The sequence below is a fragment of the Boleophthalmus pectinirostris genome, unplaced genomic scaffold (assembly GCF_026225935.1).
Source record: "Boleophthalmus pectinirostris isolate CB_2022bp ecotype Guang Dong unplaced genomic scaffold, ASM2622593v1 HiC_scaffold_12, whole genome shotgun sequence".
In the NCBI taxonomy this organism is placed as follows: Eukaryota; Metazoa; Chordata; class Actinopteri; order Gobiiformes; family Gobiidae; genus Boleophthalmus; species Boleophthalmus pectinirostris.
In genome coordinates, this window is record NW_026571018.1 from 23537929 (window position 1) to 23556212 (window position 18284).

Below are 18284 nucleotides of genomic sequence, written 5' to 3' on the forward strand. Positions count from 1 at the left end.
AAATGTACATGAACAGATTATTTATCATAAAATAAATAAAATTATATTAATACATTTGCTTTATCTTACCCCTAAAAGACTGAATTTCACTCTGATAAATTATTGTAAAACTACTATCCACAGTGTCCAGATCCTCTGCTCTGTTACTTTTGCATAAAGTCCTTCTGGGTTAGACTCGAGGTCAGTGCCATTGTTTGATACAGTTTAGAGAGATACAAAGGTTAATGCACAGAGCAGTATCTGGAGTCTTCATGTGTGTGGCACATATACCCACCACACAAAATCATAACACTGTTCAGAAGAGTACAAAATGGCTTACAAGGGCACTGCAAATCTACATAAGCCATAAAAGCCATGCCACATTAAAACCCTGTTAGGGCGATTCTCTCTTAAAGGGACATGCGCACAGTTTACAAACAGAGGAGGCGAGAGACTGCTGTGAAGGCAGGGTTGGGACTTTACTAATGCTAGTTTCAGTTTTTGATTGTAACATAATTCACACAAGGATAAGATACACCGATCAAGCATTACATTATGACCAGGATAATAGTGGTTTTAATATCCGCTCATTTCAAGTCTGTTAGATGAGATCTACACTTGCTTGACAATAGTGTTAAAGGTCATAAGTTCTGTGGATATTAAAAATAAGCTATCTTTGATGGGTTAGTACAACGTAAAATCTGGACAAAAGCGAGGAAAGAGATTCAGCAAAACGTCAAGATAGGAGACAGGCAATGTGGCTTGTGTGCCACCTCCTGACGCCAAACCCATTAACAAAAGCTGCAGTTTTGTGGATCTTTCAAAACCAGTGGGGAAACTATGAAGACAAGATGTGCACTTGCTGCATCAACTTCAAAATATTTTCATGTATAATATTTGTTCTTCACTTGTGTGGTCATAATGTTATGCTTGATTATTTCACTAGGCCTATACATCTTCTCAAAGTGCATTTTCTTACATCACATGCTCATAACAAATCAATTTCTCTTCTTCAAAAGCATGTAACCTGCCTGATTCAGATTCTTGAGGCAATACCAGACTGGATTAGGTCTTGTGACCAAACTCACAATTAACCCATTGTCCCCAACCCTGTGAAGCAGTGAGCATGGCAGACCAGTCACATGCACATAATGGGAAATGTTAGGCTAGACATAACCAACGCCAACTTCTGGCTCCTGGCAGCTAAACATCATACAGATTCACAAGCAGCTGAAGTGGAGGCTCATGTCCAATGAAAGCACCGTTCACTGCAGGACAATGCACAGTATGTAGCACAGGTGAGTGAGAGTCTCATTGTCCAAAAACAATTCATCCATGAGGAACTGAGCAATATATGACCTTTTTTTTGAGAATTGAAGGAGATTTTCTTGATTTCATAGTGGTTATAATGTATTGGGCAAAAATGGTTATGCACCAATACTGGAAGCATAATGTTGCAGAGGACATGCATTGAGTATAGAGCAGAAGCAGTGATGCCCAATGTCTTAGTGTCTGTCCAGTCTCAGATTGGTTATGTTCAAGCACGGGACTCCTTCTTCGAATGTGGCTTGTTACCCAACAGAGCATCAATCTCAGTGATGGTTTGAGGGGTCATTTGGGATAATATCTGAAAAAGGAGAACAATTAAAATGTTTACAGTAATATGTACAGAATGTACAGACAATCTTTTAAGACATGTTATTGTAAAATAAAAATCTTTCCTAGATGGTGGTCAACAGTTCTGACATTTTCCCCCTCATGATTCAGTTTGCATTACTTTGGTATCCTTTATGGTGTTTTTGTTTTTAACGTTTAGTATTTCATCCAATTAAGACTTGTTAAAGAATGTTAATTTGTTACACCAGGTGAATGTTGAAAAGCTATTGTGCTTTCGATTTGAACTCAAAAGGATGCAAAGATGTATAGTTATAATCAGAACCTTAAAACCAAACAGTCATTTGCTTTGTCATATGCAACAAAATGCAAAACTTCTAATTAACCACACTTACCCGCAGGGCGCCCAAGTTCTCCACCAGCTGATCGGCATTTGAAACCCCCAGGAGCACCGAGCTGACTCCTTCACTACGCAGACACCAGGCTGGGACAGAGGGGACAGTCATTACATACTACTATTACAGTGAGTTCTTCTGAAAATAGTATGTGCTTCATCTCGCTCCATTTTGAGCTAATATGACAAAAGTGTTTCAAATACCTCAGCGACATGGACACATAATGGACTTTTAACAGAAAGTGAGTACATATGAGCATGTGGGTGAATATTTTTTTCGTTTTTCATTTACGGTATAATGTAACTGTATAATATAATTGTAGTGTACTTCAATGCTACATAACTGTTATATTTTCTATCATTAGCTAAAAAAAAAAAATCTATCAATAGTATACATGCAGTTCAATGATATAAACACAGTCATTATACCACATGCACAATTCAGTTGACACTGATATTGAGCTAATGTTATTGAATGTTTTAGTTCTTGAGTATTTATCTTTGTCATACCAATGGCTAATTGTGCAGCAGTGCAGCCCAGGCGGTCGGCCAGTAGGTGGAGTTCTTTCACTTTAGCCAGCTGCCTTCTGCCCTCCTCACTGTTCACCCGTTCCTTCAGCCACTGGTACCCCTTTAGAGAGAGAGAGAGGGGGGGAGAATAGGAGCAACTGGAGAGAGATGTAATAAGGCAGTAGCGTTCTGTGCTGATTTCAAACTTCAACACCCCACCGCTTGGGAGGAGAATTACTCTGAGTGAGGCCCCAGAGGGAGAGGCAGTTCAAATCAAACTGACCTTCATGGCCGCTCTCGAGCACTCGGGCACGCCGTCGCTGTACTTCCCTGTGATTAATCCACAAGCCAAGGGGGACCAGGTCATAGCTCCCACGCCTGAGAGAGGAAACCAAGAGAAACCTTTGAGTCCAGCTGTGCAATAGTCAAGACCACAGTGTGCAAGACCTGCTTTAGATGGAGCAGAGTGCACTGGATCAAGACCTTTATAGGACAGGATCACACCAAGAAGTCAAAGGACATTATACAAGTTTATCATTGATGATAAAAAGTTGAAAAAAAAAAGAAGGTAACGCTTATAATAACACCTAATTTAGTCTAGTAGTTGTTAAGCCTTAATCATTCTTAATAAAACTATTTCTTCATTATAAATTAAGTCTTCTTCATGCTTTATTAAGGCAAATTAGAGTGCAGTTATTATAAGGTGGTACCAAAAAGATCTTAAGCGTGAATTTAGAGCCATTTCATTTTCTCAATAAGATGAAGTGGGAACTAATTTCATGCTCATTAATTTCAAGCTAAATCAATCCTAATCAATCATAACCATTTAACTAAATTGAGCCAGGCTTGACTGGTTCCAATCCAACCACTCACTTCTGAATATACAGTTCAATCATGTAAAAAGTCAAATATTTGCAAGATACTTTATGCAATGCTACACCTTGAAATAAGATTTAGCCAGTCACACATTTATCCAATATGAAGCAAGTTTGTAACTCCTCTCTGGTAATCCCTGGTAATCAATAATAACAATGTATTTAAAGTTTTTATTATTTTTTATTTAGGACCTAGGAAATGTTTTTGTACCTATTTTGTGGTAGAGCTCTGGCAGCTGCACCTCCACTTTGTCCCTCTGGAAGTAATGGTACTCGGCCTGCTCACACACAGGTGGAATCAGATTGAACTGCCGTGCTACTGAGTATGCCTCCTGTAAAAAAAAAAGAAAAAAATCCAAAAATATCACCCCACTTATTTGGCCAGAAGAGCTTTCACAGTGAGAGAAAAGGGAACAAAGTTCACCATGATTTCCATTGCACTCCAGCGTGACGTGCCCCAGTACATGGCCATACCCTGGTTTATTACGAATGTCATGGCGCGTACAATCTCTGCAATAGATGGAGAAGCAAAAGAATGTGAAATGTAATTTTGAGCAGTTAGCACAATTAAATATACCATATCTAGAGGCTCACCCTCCATTGGACTGTTAACATCATTTCTGTTGGCAAAAACAATATCTACATAATCTAGCTGAAGTCTAGACAAGGATCCTCGTAAACCTGCAATCAACAATAGAGAAAAATGTTTTTTTTTTTTTTTTTTTACTAACATATATACACATAGGTATGACATCAACATGTAAGAGCCAGTATACAAATATCACATTAATTCTTTTGCATCATATCTACATTATATGAATGTGTGATATGGATTTTGTTCATATAGGAAAACTACAATATACTGGCTGTACAAGCATTACAGGAGAACTGGAAAACTAAAAGCAACACCAGCAACAACAAAATGCAGACTTTACACAAAATTCTGAAAAATCAAGCAGAAAGCTCTATGAAACTTGCCCTGTATGAACCTAACCTTGTAACAGTTTAAACGGTATTTCTTTGAGTTATTATGCAACAGCCTTTCATCAAAAGAGTCATGGCAATAACAGTCAAACAGCCAATTCAAGTCCTCACTAAATGGTCAGCCCAAGGCCATCCATTTTGTGCAAACTAAAAGATGAGTGTGCACAATGCCAGCAGCCTCTTAGACATCTCAGCGGCAGTCATTTGGCAGGGCACTGATTCAAATGGCAGGAAAAGTCATGGTTCCTCATCTGACCTTGTGTATTTTGGTTTAGACTATGCAAATGGCGGACTACTCTAAACCAATTACAATTACACTAAATACATCAGTTTGAAGAGATGGTGTGGAAATATGTCTACTCAGAAATAGGCCTGTCCCAGTAATTATTACATCGACTTATTGTCTAATATATGTCAGGTGTAGTAATATATTTTGGAGCTCAATATTTATCATGTGTACAATTTCTTTGCAATAATAGGGGGATATTTCTTATTTTTGTCATAATGCAATTTGAGCTGTAGAGGGTAGATTAAATAACTTCTGGGTAATTATTGGTTCATTCTGCTATTTATTTGTTGCAACTTATGGCTTTATATAATATGGCCTATGAACAAATTATCCAGTTTTTGATAATACAGTGGCATAAGACAGTGGCATAAAGTTTCAATATTGTAATTTATCGCAATATTTATCGTTTTGTATTCTTTTTTTGTATAATTTTGTTTTGTTGCAGTTTTAGACCAGTTTAAATTGGGGTAATTTTACCATGTGAAACATTGGAAACAAAAACATTGTTTACATTGATGAGCAAGATAATACAACATTAGTAAAACACACAGAAAGTAAAAACAATCTACAGTCAATGGTAACAGCACTGACACAATGGAGGATAAATCAATCTACCTTCAATTATGTGCTTTCTGGACAGGCCCCTCTCAGTCTCTGCTCTGTACACAAAACACACAAGCATACATTATTGAAGTGATGAAAGTGTACATTGATTCTCTACAACCGAATAGGCTACTCACTGGCCTCCCCAGTAAATCTTTGTTGTGATGACAAAACTTGAACGTCTGCAAGAGATAAAACATAAAGCTGTGACATTTTAAATTGTGTGTACATATCAAATGTTATTATTTGTTTTTTGAATGGTAACTTAACACACAATTCTAATGCATACCAAGCAATTATAACTTTAAAATATCTATAAGTAACTTCAGTAGTGTCATTGGAACAAGTATATTTTATAACAAATAGTACTATTAATAGTTGTACATTGTACTGTAAGTGAGGATAAATTAGACACCTTACCTCCATCCCTTCTTCTTGATTATGTTTCCTAAAGTGATTTCCGCTCTGAGGAGAAAAGAAATTCACACTGTAAATCTAAATATGCCATCTTAAAGTCAAGTTTTATTCAAAGCTGTAAAGAAAATAATGGTGTTGTTTATTTGAGTTAAAGCAGTGGTTTCTTCAGATGGTCTGGTGGTGAGTTTAAAAATAGTTGGTGTGCAGAAGGAGAAGAGAGGAGCCAAAGTTTTAATTGGATGTTTGAGGAAGTGAGGCTGACCTTCCTGACGCATACACCTCCGCTGTGTCGAACAGGTTCACCCCATTCTCATACGCAATGGTCATTAGGTTCTCTGCCATCTGAGCATACAAGAATCACACAAACTCTTAATAATCCAAGGACACTGTGAAGGGCATAGAGAAGATAAACAGGCCCATACACTATTCAAGTATAATACTGGGGCCGCCTTTGTCTGCTGTTTAAAACTACTTAGATAATAATGCTATACACAGTTTTCAGATTTTTCAAATTTTTTCAGACAAATATTGCAACATCATGATGTGCACAATGTAAAGAACTCCAGGAGGATTAAGATTTGAGGGAAGACTAAAATATGAAAGACACTAGTTAAAAGTGCATTGCACAACTTTTCTGGTTTAGGATCCTTCACCTGCTTGTCTCCAGGGAGATGTTATTGCTTTGCCTGGAATGTTCCGTGATATGACATTAAACACATCTATCTATAATTTATTAATTATGGGTGTTTCAAAGATACAATAATTCTCTCTGTGAATAGGGTTGCCTGTCCACAGATCTGCCCTGTAATGTAGCCTATAGCAGTCTCCCTTGAAATAAACAGGTTTAATCTCTATGGAACTTTCTAGATAAAGCAATAACATCTCCATGAAGACAAGCAAGTGACAGACTCTCTTCCAAAAATGTTGCACAATGCACCTTTAAACTAATGTAAGAATCCTATCAATACCATGAATTTCAGAATTTGTTTGTAGAGGTCTAAACCACAGGACTTTTCTATAAAAAATAGGATGTTTTGACATTCTTTTATCTAAATAATTACAGCCTTTATGAATTGGTAATTGTGCCAACTCAAATTGGTGTTGATTCAGTTGCAATATACTGTGCAGCCCTGAGTCCCTGTCTTTTACTACATTTATCACATCTATTTTCAGGAAAAAAATGCTCCTTTTCTGCCAAATATAACTCACCCACTGTTAGGTTCTATAATGACAGATAATCTTTGCTATAAAATTCAAGTTATATGTTTGATTCTCAAAGCACCATATATATTATACATACATAATATCCATATTATCTGGGCATTGAGAACAAAGAGAAAGTGTTCAGTTCTTACTTCATCTGAGATTTGTGAGCCAAATGTCACCCATGTTCCTGGAGAAGGCAGAGGACAGAGATTAGAGAGGGTGCAAAAAATGATCACTGCAATGTATGCCATGTACTCGTATTTACCTAGTCCTAGACAGGACACTCGTAGACCTGATTTCCCCAGGTTCCTGTCGAAGAGAAATAAAACACTTTACTAAAACTTCACCAAAGTAATCATATATAATAATTATTTGATATATATTATCTGTTTTATAGGCCTCTATGCAAATAACCACATTTCAGCTGAGGTCAAGATCCAGTCATTTCTAATTGTAAATAATCAGCCTGGGGCTTTTTAATTGAGAGATAAACAGCCAGCCCTCTATCAGTAAAGACATGTGGTTTGACAAAGAGTTCAGAGAAAAAAAATGATTATATTTATGTTAAATTCCAATAATTAAAAGTCTGTATAGGCTAAATGTCAATGATGAGTCTGTGTTCAAAATATTGATATTGACATTTTATTTGTTTTTATAAGACAAAATGTAAATCTAATCAACAACTGGGAACAATCAGTATGAGGAGAAAAAAGTGATAAACTTCATCATATCCCTCAGCCGAATTGTGAATGAAACTTTGAAATTTTGTATTTTACCAGTCCTTTATCTTCTTTCCCACTGCTCTGAAAACCTAAATCTTTCCTGTGGTTAAACTACTGCCTCTCTAATTATTTCTGAGCAATTGACCTTTTATTCTTGCTGTGTTAACAGTTCAGTCTGATACCGTATGTGCAAGGGAAACACTTAGAGGCGACTAGACCGGGCTGGAGTCCCGTTCTGGAGCCAAAACTATGTGTAAACTAAACTTAAGCTTGGTGGTCCATTACAGCAGATGTCACATGCGGTTATGAGGACAGCTGAATTTTGGATGGTGGGTGGAGGTGCACATGTACAGGCGGGATGTGGCCCTAAGTCTAATTAACCCAGGAACCAGCTGGATCTGAACAGCATCTCTGGTCTCTTCCTCCCCTGTGCGTTCGCTGTTGTCTGCCTCTGCCACAAATAGCCAAATGCACAAAGACAGACTGTCAAAGCATTTAGACGCAGCCCAATGAGTCCTGCTTTTATTTGCGCCTGTCTATTTTTAATGCCTGACCTTAAGCTATTTATAGATTCCTGCATATGTAAGCATTTGTGTCCCACTGGGCCCTAGTCGTTTTGTGTAGGATTGTGAATTATATTTTTTCCACATATGCACTTGTGTAGGCGTGAGGCACATATTGTTGTGCTGCTACATTAAAAAGGCAGTGGAAATAGCGCACAGGTGGATGGGTCAGCAACGTTACACTCAGAAAAAGGTGTTTGATGTAGAATATTCCTTGTATGGTGTGGAGCTGCTCAGATGCCAATGACGGCACCAAGATCCTGACTTTGAAGGCAAGAAAAAACATAATGACTGAAGGACAAGGCTCAGTGAGTGCTGCTGAATGTACTGTATCTCATTTATCTGCTTAACTGTCAGTCCTGCGACACCTATAAGATTATGCTTTTTGTTAAAGAAGATTTGTCAACCTTGGATTACTGAAATCATCCAGGAAATGGTGGAGGTGTTTCAATCCCAAAAAGACTAGTAAAAATCACAAAGTAATAATAATAATAAAACATTAGCAGAAAGTCACGCTGGTACTGGTCTTTGAGGAACAGCCTAATCCTCTGACCTCTGTTGACCGATTACAGTTAACCCTTAAGATTTATGTCATCGTCAGCCATTGTTTTCGTACCACATGTCAAACTTATCTGTAAAGAACACTAAATCATCCACCCTTAAACACAGCTTAACAGTGGTCTGAAAATAAAACTGGCTTGCCAAGGCTTTTGGAGGCTATTTTTACTCTTCTTGAAGCCAGTCACCCAAAAATAATGCAGCTATTGTGCTGCAATCCAAAAATATAATATAATGATTTGAGAAAAAACATGCATGGCCATTCAGTGTTAGAAAAAGCCTCATATTTTGACAATATATAAATAATTTACTATTACAAGCTGCACTCTATGGTTTACCACCTTTGTGCACTCCATGTGCTGTTCTCAATCTCATTTACAGTAATGAAAACAGAGATGTGTGACAAACACCTCAGTCTGAGTCAACAGTAGCGGTAGCCACCACAAATGCTACCACACACTGAACTGAGAGAGCACAAGCCCATAATATTTAAGTCTTGAGTTAACATGTTTTTGCATTAGAAACAGGCTGGTTTCAGTGGTGAGGACTGCTGTTGTAGTCTGATGTTGTAGTTTGTGGGCAGTTGTGATTGTTGTGCGAATGGCCGCTCCTCCCTCTCAGCCCTGCAGTGCTGCAGTAAAACCACTATCAGTCTGAGCACATGCTTCTCCTTCACTGTCTCCCACATGAGCCATTACCCGCCTATACTTTACACAGTGGACAGAAAACTGAGCGGCCCATATGCGTATACTTTGTACAGTGCTGAGAAAAGTGAGCGGGCCATGTTTGACTGACACACATTTGGTCAGAAGAGTCCAGAGATGAGGGTTCTTGACGAGCGCGTAAGTGGGTGGCTTTACAGCACATTCACGCTTGATGTGAATGACACTGGAGCACAGGCACAGATCTACATAGGTCACGCATGAATGCACTCGAGAGCTGAGCACACAAACACAGATGCTTCTCTGGACCCTTCATAAGTAGGACTATCCATGTTTTCTGTCCATTTTCTCTTTGTTTTAAATCACAAAGTCTATACAAGGTGATTACAGAGACTGGGCTGTCCCATTCATTATTAATGGGGCAGAGAATGAAGGCACACAGGTGCTCTGTCATAGTGTAGTCAGCATTTTAACCTGTGCTGACATTTACAGTTCGTTTTCACCTGAGACAGGAGAAGACTCTTCATACAGATGGTGAGCTGCTAACCGTGGATTTTTTCAGCAGCTTTCATAAAATGCCACACACATGCTGAGCAGGCTATTCCCTGGAGACCAGCACACTGAGATATTAATAACACATAACTGTGTGTGTGCCACATTCACAGAATAAAACTGTGAGAACGTATGTGGTGCGATACTATGTAAGTGTTGCTGTAAGAACAGTGTTATGGTCAGTCTCTCTACTGCTGTATTCAATAGAAAATCTGTTACTAGGAATATTCTACAACCCAACGCTTATCTAAAGTACTTCTACCATAACCACATAGAACAATACTTTATTTTTAATAAAATCAGAGCCAGTCAGAAGCTTGAGTGGATGGAAATTAGATACTGCTAATGTTAGAAAACTCAAGTCAAATAAAATCATTTTATTTTTAGTGTAAGGGCTTACAGATTACTGATGGACCCATTTGTTCTTTGACCTCATCAAATTTAAGACCTGTATCTGTGCATTTTGCAGCCTCTCATATACTACCTAACCAATCAACGAACCAGCCACCCAACTGTAGATGTTAAATAACACTGAGCAAAGGTATAACATATTTTCTGTTAAGTGGGTGAGCCTGCATTTTCACTACAAACCTCTTACGAAAGCAGATCAACCTGAAGTGACTTGAAGACACAGTGCTCTACTTCCCGCGTCAGCTATTATTAATGAATCAGGCTAAACAACAAGTTGCCATGAAGTGCAATGCTTTCATTTGGTTACAATGCTAAAGAAACTGGGGCTGTCCTAATTATAAAGTACACATGCTGTGAACTGAGAAGCACACACACACACACAGCTGTTCCTCTGTCACAGTGAATCTGTGTTTTACACTTTAGAAATGTAGGTAAGACTTGCACTATTAACACTTGTAATTAATCCATTTAGAATCATTTTGGTCAAAGTTTAGCCTATCTCCCTATTTTCTTGTGAAGGTATGAAATCAACATAATTTTATGCTTGACATAAAGTAAAGACGTGAAGATATTTTAGAAATGTATGATTTTATTGAATAGTAAATAATGTCCTCATCTTTTAACGTTATGCAATTAATGCAGTAATTAGATTTCTGCAGGCTTGGTAACTCTACTGACATTAAGTATAAGGTTTCCTTTCAATGTATGTTTTTCAGTATTGAAACTTCATATTAGCTACTAATTTAAAAACTGATTATTATTTGGGTGTCGACTTTTTGGACAGTCTTAGCTGCCCTACACATAAACTCCTCTGCGTCAGTGAACAGCAAACTTAATCAACCATAGCAAAGTGTACACTCTCAGATAAGTATGTTATGCAGGGGTGGGCAGTATTGACAAAACTTTAATATTTTTGGGGATTAGGGTCCCTCACAAAGTCATGTGTGTAATGTGCATTTTCCACATGCAGTGCAGGCTGAGCTAGTTTTGTAGCTTGGGCACAGAGGTTTCATGCAACACATGCATAAAATATTGTTACAAAATCAAAATTGTGACGTAGACTTTAAAAAGATCCTTCGCCCCCCTCATACTCCCTGTGCCCTCTGTTAGTGGTTTTTGGTATACTGCTGATGACTTCGTAGTGATCGTGCTGCCATCACACCCTGCTATTCACAGACATGAGCTGACAAAATGTAAGCCTCATCAAATCACACACGCATCCATCGCTTCTCATTTGGTAAACCAACAGGGGAAAAAATGACTTTCAGTACAAATATATATAGCAGTTCAACCTATAAGCAGAAAGTACATGGAGATTTAGAAATGTAACTGATTTGCAAAATGTGTCAGACGCACAGATTATATATTACACTGGATTTAAATTGCATGTTCATAAGCTCAAGTGACTCAAGGCAGCTTAAGTAAGACGCATACTCTTAATACCACAAGTCGAAAGAAAGAATTATGTAAAACTCCACTGAAGGTCATGTCATGGAGGTGTATAATACATAGCTGTATGTTTTAATGCAAGTGTAATTCTGAAAAAAAAAAAAAGCATGCTGATTAGTTGTGTTACATTGCTGATTTGTCTGTATTTGTGTTTACTGAAAAAGTTAAGTTTTATTCCAGGAAATGCAAGTCAGATGCACACCACAAAAACCTGTTTAAATTTTGAAAACTTAAATTGAATTCAAAATGTATGTGATACCAGGAACTATGTTTGAAGCGTCATGGTTCAAATATCTCAAATCCAAGTAACACATCTGCAGAAGCCCATGTGTACTCAGATGTTCGCTGCATGTAACAGAGCAGTCATATTGCAACTAGGAGAGGTATTCAACTGTACTGGGTATGAAAAAATCAAGAAAATACATAGGCATAGATATGTGTTTGGATGTGATAGCTTTTTGAGGAGGATCCAGTTTGAAAGATATTGTCAAATTCATAAAACAAATTTAGGGATAATGGAAAATCTTAAATTTAATGTACAGATTGGGTCACTTGAACACTGAACTTCTCTGTAGAAGTAAAACCTATGACAAATAATGCCCTCCTCTTGAATTGTGAACTTTGTTTTTTGTTTGCACAGCGTCAACCATTGTTTTCCTATAATTGGTCTGGACATCAATAGCAAACGATTGGAGAGCTAAAATATTAAGGATGCCCTATTTTCGGAGCAAGAGAGGTTACATTTGGGACAAGTTGACGGCTGCAAAAATGTTGAAGGGCACCAAAATACTGCTATTTTCTACATGTCTAAATCAGCACATATACATACATTTAAGAAACTAGTTGTTTCATTAGAGTAGGGATGCCAAGGCTAAGCTTAGTCCTAAAAATCCAGATCAACAAACACAGACTACACACCTGACCTGTTTCCTGGCTGCTGTTTGAGAAAGAGTCTTGTTACCATAGTAACAGAGTGACATAATTTCAGCCCATGTGACATTTGCCCCTCCAAGTGTCCCAAAATAGGTCTGTAATTATTGTTTTCAAACCCAGTCACTGAGTCGTAGACAAAGCAAGAGATGGACTTATTTAATTTGAAAATGATATAGAACTCATTGTATAATTATCTCTAACAACCAGGCTAGTCTATTTTTTCTATTTTTGCAGGCTGAAAGACTGCACAGTTTGTTTGCAAAAGAAGTGTCACATGTGTCACAAACACAAAATCCACCATGTTTTGTACAGCAATTAGCAACATTCAGAGAAACAACTTTTAAATGAACTGTATGTAGCCTGCACTCTCCAATTAAAAAGACATTATAACTGAACTTGTCTGAACCCCTGAATCTGTCTACAGATGGAGGTATTGAGGATTCAAATCAGAGTCATTTTAGTTAGAAACTAACTGGATATCAGAATTGAAACTGGCAACCCAGATGAGAAACTCCTGTGACACTAATTCTGCTTTCTGACTGGATAATCATCTTAAGATTCAAAACACAAAACTATAACATAAATAAACAAAACATCCCATCTAATGTTTTTGTGATTATCATTACAACTGTTAACATTATGAATTATATTTGAACATCTTTAATTTAACTAATATCTGGGGACATAGATAGGCTTATGAAATTTTAAATCAAAATCTTGCATTCCTTTAACTGTGCTGGGTCAACAATAAATATGTCCAAGACTAGTGTCAGAAAACCTTTGTGTGGGCACTAACTCAAGTAGTGTTTAATCTCCATTACTATTACACTAACCTGACACTGCAACTTCTTTTGTTCTCCCAGGCTTCCGGTTTAAAGATAACGCATATGAAAGGTTTATGTTTGAAATGAAATGAATCTAAAAGATTGTGCTGAGTGAAAGTGGAGCAGAGAGCGCCGGTGCGACAGCAGGGGCTTACAGGAGTGCTAAGTGGCAGCAGATGCTCTGGTGTGTGACCCGTCAGAGGCTGATGAATCCTCAGGTTAATGGCCCAGCGTGAAACACCAGAAACATGTCGTCAAACAGAGCAAACAGCTACAGTGAGCCCCTCAGAAAATTAACCCCACGGGAGAGACAGTGACATTTTTATTCAATGCTAAATGCTAGTCAGTGTAATCCCTCACTCATCCAAAAGTGGTCCATCGTAGACAAGGTTTAGAAAAGGGAGTCTTCTGGACAGTGCTCAAGATGTTTTGGCTGCCAAACGGAAGCCAATATCAATCTGAAAGTATTTAGACCAGTGAAACACTTTTACCAATATCAAATACATTTAACTGGAGGGTTGACCATTTGAGTATCGCACTCGGCGCCTCAAACTATCATTATGTCCTGGGGCTCTCAATCATCTTTGTCTTGATTGGCAATGGCTGTGGCAACAAGAGTAGCCTATCACCTCTGTGGATAGTGAATGAATAATGAACCAGAGTAAAGCATGCTGAGAAGCTTGTCAAGTTTATAAGTGCATTATAAATGTGAACTGTCACTCCTGTAACAAATATAATGTCCTTATTCCTACAGGTCAAATTCATATTTTAATGTATTTAATTTTCAAATAAAATATTACAGAACTTCAACTTTGACTACAGGGTTCTCTGCATTTTGATTAAATATGTGATTATTTTTTCACGGATACTGTATTTATTCTTCTGGATTTTGAAATTGAACCTTTATACAGATAAGATTGTATTGACCGTATTTTTAGAGCATGGCGACTATGTGATAGCAGAGAGCAGGAGGTGCAATGAGCAGACGGGTGCTGCTTGTTCCTGTCCAGTTCGTCAGTGACACCAGTGTAACAGAGTGACTGTGGGTTTGGCTGTTGGACCTGCACAGCCTCCTGACGGAGCAGACATACGATCAGCACTGATTGGAAAGAACAACACACAAAAAATAAAGGCAATGCTCTGGGTGTTGCCATGGGCAACTGCAGCTGGCCATATGCTGGATAGACTTATTGAGCCGCAGCCCTCTCTATTAGTGACACTTCCCTGTGACAGCAGCAGTGAAAGCAGCTTAGTGCAGCACACTCACAAGTACACTGTGTGTGCAATTAATGAAAACTGTGAGCAGAATCTGGGTTTGCCTTATGGCTCCTTCCTTTTTTAAACGCTTATTAATGGAAAAATGAGATCTCAATCTACCTGATTCACAAGAGACTCAGTGTCCTCAGAGATACTATTATTTTAGATTTCAAAGAACATTTTGCTGGCGACAGAAGAAGCTGTCAGGATGCCTGAAGAATAGTTGTATCTTTGAACATTTCTAAAAGGCTGCATCAAGAACATTTTGTTTTGTGACATTTTCTCCTCTGGGGTTATATTAATGTACTTAACTTTTATAAATATGACCCGTAAAACTGGACTCCTGTGTTGACTAGAGCAGTGGTATTGTGGACATGCGTTTTGTTAACGAGTGGTCAAGGCCAGGGCCCATCTCCATTAACCTCATACACCACAGTCAGACTCAGGGGCTTCGACTGTACATACTGTACTGTCTGTTATCGCCCATAACAATATGCTGCTTTGCTGTACATAATATAAGCTCTGCTACTCCTGTGAAGGTAACCATTTTTAGTGCAGAAAAATGACTGTAGGTTTGCTGAGGTAATTGTATTGTAATGTAGATGAAGCGCTCAATGTAGGCGGCTGACAGGCCAACTTAACTCAGTCTCACAAATAGTCATAAATGAGAACAAATTACCAAATGTGTGTCCACAAGATATGTTACTTATGACAACATTTTTGTAATAAAAAAGCATGTTTAGAGTAAAAATATGCATAAATATCCTATTTTAAGTGTTTTTTAAGATGGAGGTAGTTTTTGGAACATTTTTTGATTTGACATAACAAATTTTGTTCTGTGACTGTGAGATAAAGAAGGTCTCTTGGATCCTTGCTTTACCAATGCAGCCTCTCGACTATCTCTATTTCTCTACTACCTCCATTGTGTAATCAAATAAGTGTTCATAATACAACCATGTGCACTCACAGACACATCTATAAACACCATCACCTGTGACCTTGTTACTCATGCAGGATTGGCAAGTAATGCTCATGGTGTAGATTTAGAACCTAAGAGATTATCTTAGGTCAGAAGGTCGGCACAATCAATCTGAAATGCAAACCATCTCAGTTTCAGACCTCTTTACTATGTCCTCACTTACAATTAACCTTTCACCTTTGGGTCTCTACACCCACTTCACAATGGGACACTACAAAATCAAATGTATATTTTAGAATCACCAGGGCATCCGCAGATGACACTGTGTGGTACATTCCAGCAACCCCAAATCTGCGACTGGGAACCCCACTCAATCCTTTGCCCTCTCTTCTTACACAACAACTAAATTCATTTCTTCTATCCTTTTACTACATCCATCATCTCCTCATGGGTCTTACTCTGAAAGCTTTAACATCAATACTTTACTGATCCTCCATATCTGACTTTTGTATTTTCTTTCAAGTATCTGTTTTGAAAAAATACATAAATAACTAACATGCCAAATGCATTCCTCTGACAATTTTAATTTTTTTGCCTTCAGGCCTCCTGTTGAATGGCCCAACTGTAAGAATTTTTATTGAAAATGTAAGTAAGTAATAATTCTACCAATATAACATCAATTACACCAATTGCATTGAGTTATACCGACCTAAAATTAACATTCCAAGCCATAGTTTAACTTGAACTTACATTCAAGAAAATATAAACCTCTGCTCAGCCCTGGATAAAAACTAAAGAGCAAAGATGGGACAAATTCATAAGACCAAATTCCCTACAGGGTCAGAGATTGCAACTATTATCTTAAAAGAGTTGTATGGTCCCGTGGCCTTAACTTTAACAACTTTTAACTGCTCTGATGTAAGATTAAAACTGGGGCAATGGTCTAAACCAGGACTCCTTCCTCCACTTCTATTCTCTGTAGAGGTTGGATGGATGGAAGCCTATCTCATTCTGGATTGTGAGGAGAATGATGAACTGTATTTTATTATGTCAGTAAAACAAAATATACATATATATTCTGCAATAATAAAATAATGTAATATTGTGGAGCTATATAAGCACTTCAAATGTTGTAAAAGTTGAACAAGGTGTTGAATATTGTGTTGAAAATTTGTTTTGCAGAAACGTTTTGTTTAATTAAAGACAATACACACCCTGGATTCCATCTGTTCAACCTGTTGCCTTCTGGCAGGCGCTTCAGGTTAATTCCAGTTAGGACCAACAGACTCAGGGACAGCTTCTTCCCCAAAGCTGTCACCATACTGAATGAGAACTCTTTTATTTATTTTGTTTAATTCTTGCACCTTGATGGAGCAGCTTTGAATTTCATTATACTGTATAATGACAGTAAAGGGTTTCTAATTCTATTCTATTCTAAAATTAAGCTTAAATAAAACGTGCTATAACACTATGATTTCAATTTGATTGGAATAGGCAGCATTAAATTTGGGGCATATTAAAAGTGGGACACCCTCTAAACCTCTAAACTAGTGGCTGTATTAGTGGACAGGGTCTAAATGGCTACACAGGGACCAAAAAAGGGACAGGTGGTCCCAGAGCTACAATTCAGTTTGAGCCAGTTACTCTTGTGTGCTTTTTTTTTTTTTTTTCAATTGGACATTCACACACACACATGTGAGGAGCAGATGCAGTGTCGCAGTCACCTTACATTACCCAGAGCTGCACATACTCACCTGTACTTCATGGTGGTGTGTCTTCCTATGGCTTCCTTCATGTGGGCGTGTCCCTGGGGGGCTTGCCTTGATGCTGGGGCCTCTTTGATCTTCACAGACCCCTGGGAGATGTAGTTCCCATTGCTCCCCTGTCCGCTCCCTCCAGATCCTCCACCACTGCCCCCACCTCCTCCTCCACCTCCACTGCCCCCTCCTCCCCCTCCTCCCCCACTGCTGCCCCCCACCCCTCCACTGCTGCCTCCTGGTGGTGGGGCGGTGCGAAGGCCACAAAGTCGATCCTCACTTCGACTTTTGAGGTTGTGCTCTGTGCAGGCGAATGAGACCTGCATCCTGACCCTGTTGTCCTTTCTCTAGGGTGTTTGATCTCTGTAATTTTGAGTCTCTTAAAATGTTTGTCCTGAAGTTGTCAGACAGTTTTTCCTTGTTATTTGCCACAGCATTCAGATACAAGTGTTCTGGTCAGAGATTTTGTCTGGAGGTCAATGGGCAGTTTTGGAAAAGGGGCAGGCAAGTGTCCAGTCTAACATGACACACACAGCGCTACCGTCTGCTCCTGTCTGCTGATGCAAAGCTGGCAAAGGATGATGGGACTTTTCACACTCACAAGATGCATGGGGGCAGCCCTCCAAAAAACACTAGGAGGCTTGTAAGCTCTCAGCAGCCCCTCTGACAGATGGATTTTGGGGATATGCTGAAAAGGGAAAACCCCCAAACCTTTTTTACATTATAGTGCAATGGAATTCCCAGTTTTCATAAGATTGGCCTCTGTCTCCAAATTCATCACTGGTTCCTATGACTTAGGTTGGCTG

At 38.5% G+C, this 18284-nt stretch overlaps 1 protein-coding gene across 3 annotated transcripts; it reads right to left on the reverse strand.

The window, feature by feature from the left end:
• Positions 1-1516: 1516 nt before the first annotated feature.
• On the reverse strand, positions 1517-17804 carry LOC110158457 (voltage-gated potassium channel subunit beta-3). 3 transcript variants are annotated; one of them, XM_055148607.1, is made up of 15 exons: positions 17642-17804; positions 17476-17557; positions 7137-7180; positions 7021-7058; positions 5928-6007; positions 5669-5713; positions 5386-5430; positions 5261-5304; positions 3967-4053; positions 3797-3882; positions 3584-3704; positions 2781-2875; positions 2498-2618; positions 1989-2077; positions 1517-1606 (listed from the first exon to the last, which is right to left on the reverse strand). In XM_055148607.1, exons 1-15 carry the CDS (start codon positions 17802-17804, stop codon positions 1517-1519), a joined length of 1230 nt encoding a protein of 409 aa, XP_055004582.1. The 3 variants fall into 3 exon arrangements, with proteins under 3 accessions (XP_055004582.1, XP_055004580.1, XP_055004579.1); XM_055148605.1 differs by having other exon boundaries at positions 17630-17804; XM_055148604.1 differs by having other exon boundaries at positions 17476-17804.
• Between the last annotated feature and the right edge of the window lie 480 nt (positions 17805-18284).

What these genes read in the sequence shown, in the direction of transcription:
- LOC110158457 (XM_055148604.1), bottom strand. Translation starts at nt 17,804, where the DNA reads ATGCAGGTCTCATTCGCCTGCACAGAGCACAACCTCAAAAGTCGAAGT. An exon ending in GCTCACAAATCTCAGATGAA is followed by an intron (nt 6,008 to 7,020) that starts GTAAGAACTGAA and finishes TTGTATGCTCAG; the next exon opens with ATGGCAGAGAACCTAATGAC. An exon ending in AAGATTTACTGGGGAGGCCA is followed by an intron (nt 5,305 to 5,385) that starts GTGAGTAGCCTA and finishes TTTTGTGTACAG; the next exon opens with AGCAGAGACTGAGAGGGGCC.